At 51.1% G+C, this 1,628-nt stretch overlaps 1 protein-coding gene across 1 annotated transcript; it reads right to left on the bottom strand.

Moving 5' to 3' along the window:
• Positions 1 to 249: 249 nt before the first annotated feature.
• Pmar_PMAR002791 (Thermitase, putative) lies at positions 250 to 1,521 on the bottom strand (the record flags this gene model as incomplete). Its single annotated transcript, XM_002781919.1, has 1 exon — positions 250 to 1,521. One exon carries the CDS (start codon positions 1,519 to 1,521, stop codon positions 250 to 252), a length of 1,272 nt encoding a protein of 423 aa, XP_002781965.1.
• Positions 1,522 to 1,628: the final 107 nt, after the last annotated feature.

Here is a 1,628-nt window from a genome sequence, read left to right as displayed (position 1 = left end):
GTGATAGTATCATGATACTATCATCCGGTATTCGTCCTCTTGCTGAACTAGAAAACGCAATAACAAACTCGTTGGATAATACCAAACAGATCCGTTGTTGATATCTCGGATTAGATGCGATCGGCAACATTCTTTGAGTTGCCAGTAAAGCTGGGCTTAAGAGTTGAATAAAAGGCAGAGGGATGAGTGAACAATATGCGATAGGATTCCCTATCGAGTATGAAGCCAAGTGTGAGCAGCTCGAGCCTTTTAGCGTCTCAAAATGGGATAATCGATCGCCATATTGACAGCTTTTAGCGGGTTCAGAGCTCCAGCATGCGCCTTGATGGGCCTCGAAGAGCTATTGAACCGATCAACGTTGTGGGTGAGCATCCCAGCAACGTACTTTGGCTTAACGCCCATAGAAAGCAAGGTCGCGGCTGCTCCAGAGACAATAGGACAGGCGAAAGATGTGCCCGAGGAAAATCTGTCATCACCGGTGTAGATTCCAGAGCCATAGGCAGCTATATCGACGTTATCACCGTAGTTGCTAAAACCAGCCATTTCAAGAGTGTCCTGGTTCCTGAGAGCACCCACACAGATCACGCGTGGCAGCGGGCCTGGATAGTGTGTGTCAGCTCGCTGTCCACTGTTACCAGCGGAGGCGACAACAATGATATTCTGGTCAGTTGCTGCTTTGAACGCCTTGCCCAGGACCATGTCGCCGTAGCTCTTTGATGTGAACTCTCCCACTGAGATTGATACGACATCGACTCCAATATCGACGGCCATATCCATGGCTTCAGCCATATGTGCCCAGCTACCAGTACCATCCTCTCCCTGGGTTTTTAACGACACCAAACGTACATTGGACGCCATTCCGGCCATATCGTTGCTATTGTTCTTCCTGGCCGCGATAAGTCTGGCACACTTCTGACCATGCTGGTTGACCGATGTTATGTTTGAGGAGTCGTCCACGAAGTTCCAGCCACCATCGATGGATCCACCACTCTTCTTACGAAAGGTACCCCGATAAGGAGCGATCTCAGGATCGCTGAAGTTGAGGCCGGTGTCCATAACAGCTACGTTGACGGTCTGCCTCACATAGGGCGCAGATAATCTCCACACTTCTTCCATGTTCATCCGCTTGAATGCCCTTTGCCTGGAAGCATTGGGGTCATTCACGCCGAGGTCTTCGCTGGTCTCTTCTTTAGTGGCGAAGTTAGGAGAGCATTCACAGTCCAGACCGGAGAGTTTGGAGGCCGCCTCCTTCAAGTAGGCACAAAGATCGTCGAAGCTCACTGTGTCCTCGGAAGTAGCAACCACCTGCAAGCCCGAGGACTTCAAAGTCTTGATAGTTGCCGTCTTCAGGAAGGCGGCCATTTCAGGCTTGAGCGCGACCTTGGCATCTTCGAGACGCTTTGGGACATCCCGAACGTCGACGAAAGCATCGGCGGAGGTGACCGATACGATAGTCTTGCTGTCATAAACGTTTGTGGAGGTCGATGCGGCTATGAGCGGAACAAAGGAGAGGAGCTTCATCGCTTCGAATACAGTAACAAGAAACTGTTATGGTGACCCCGTTGAGTTATGGTGGCTCCACCTACGAACTTCGCGTCACCGGGTGACGCGTCCAGTCTTGGGTGACG

Source organism: Perkinsus marinus, assembly GCF_000006405.1.
Source record: "Perkinsus marinus ATCC 50983 genomic scaffold scf_1104296940860, whole genome shotgun sequence".
NCBI lineage: Eukaryota > Perkinsozoa > Perkinsida > Perkinsidae > Perkinsus > Perkinsus marinus.
This window is presented reverse-complemented; position numbering and strand designations above follow the sequence as displayed.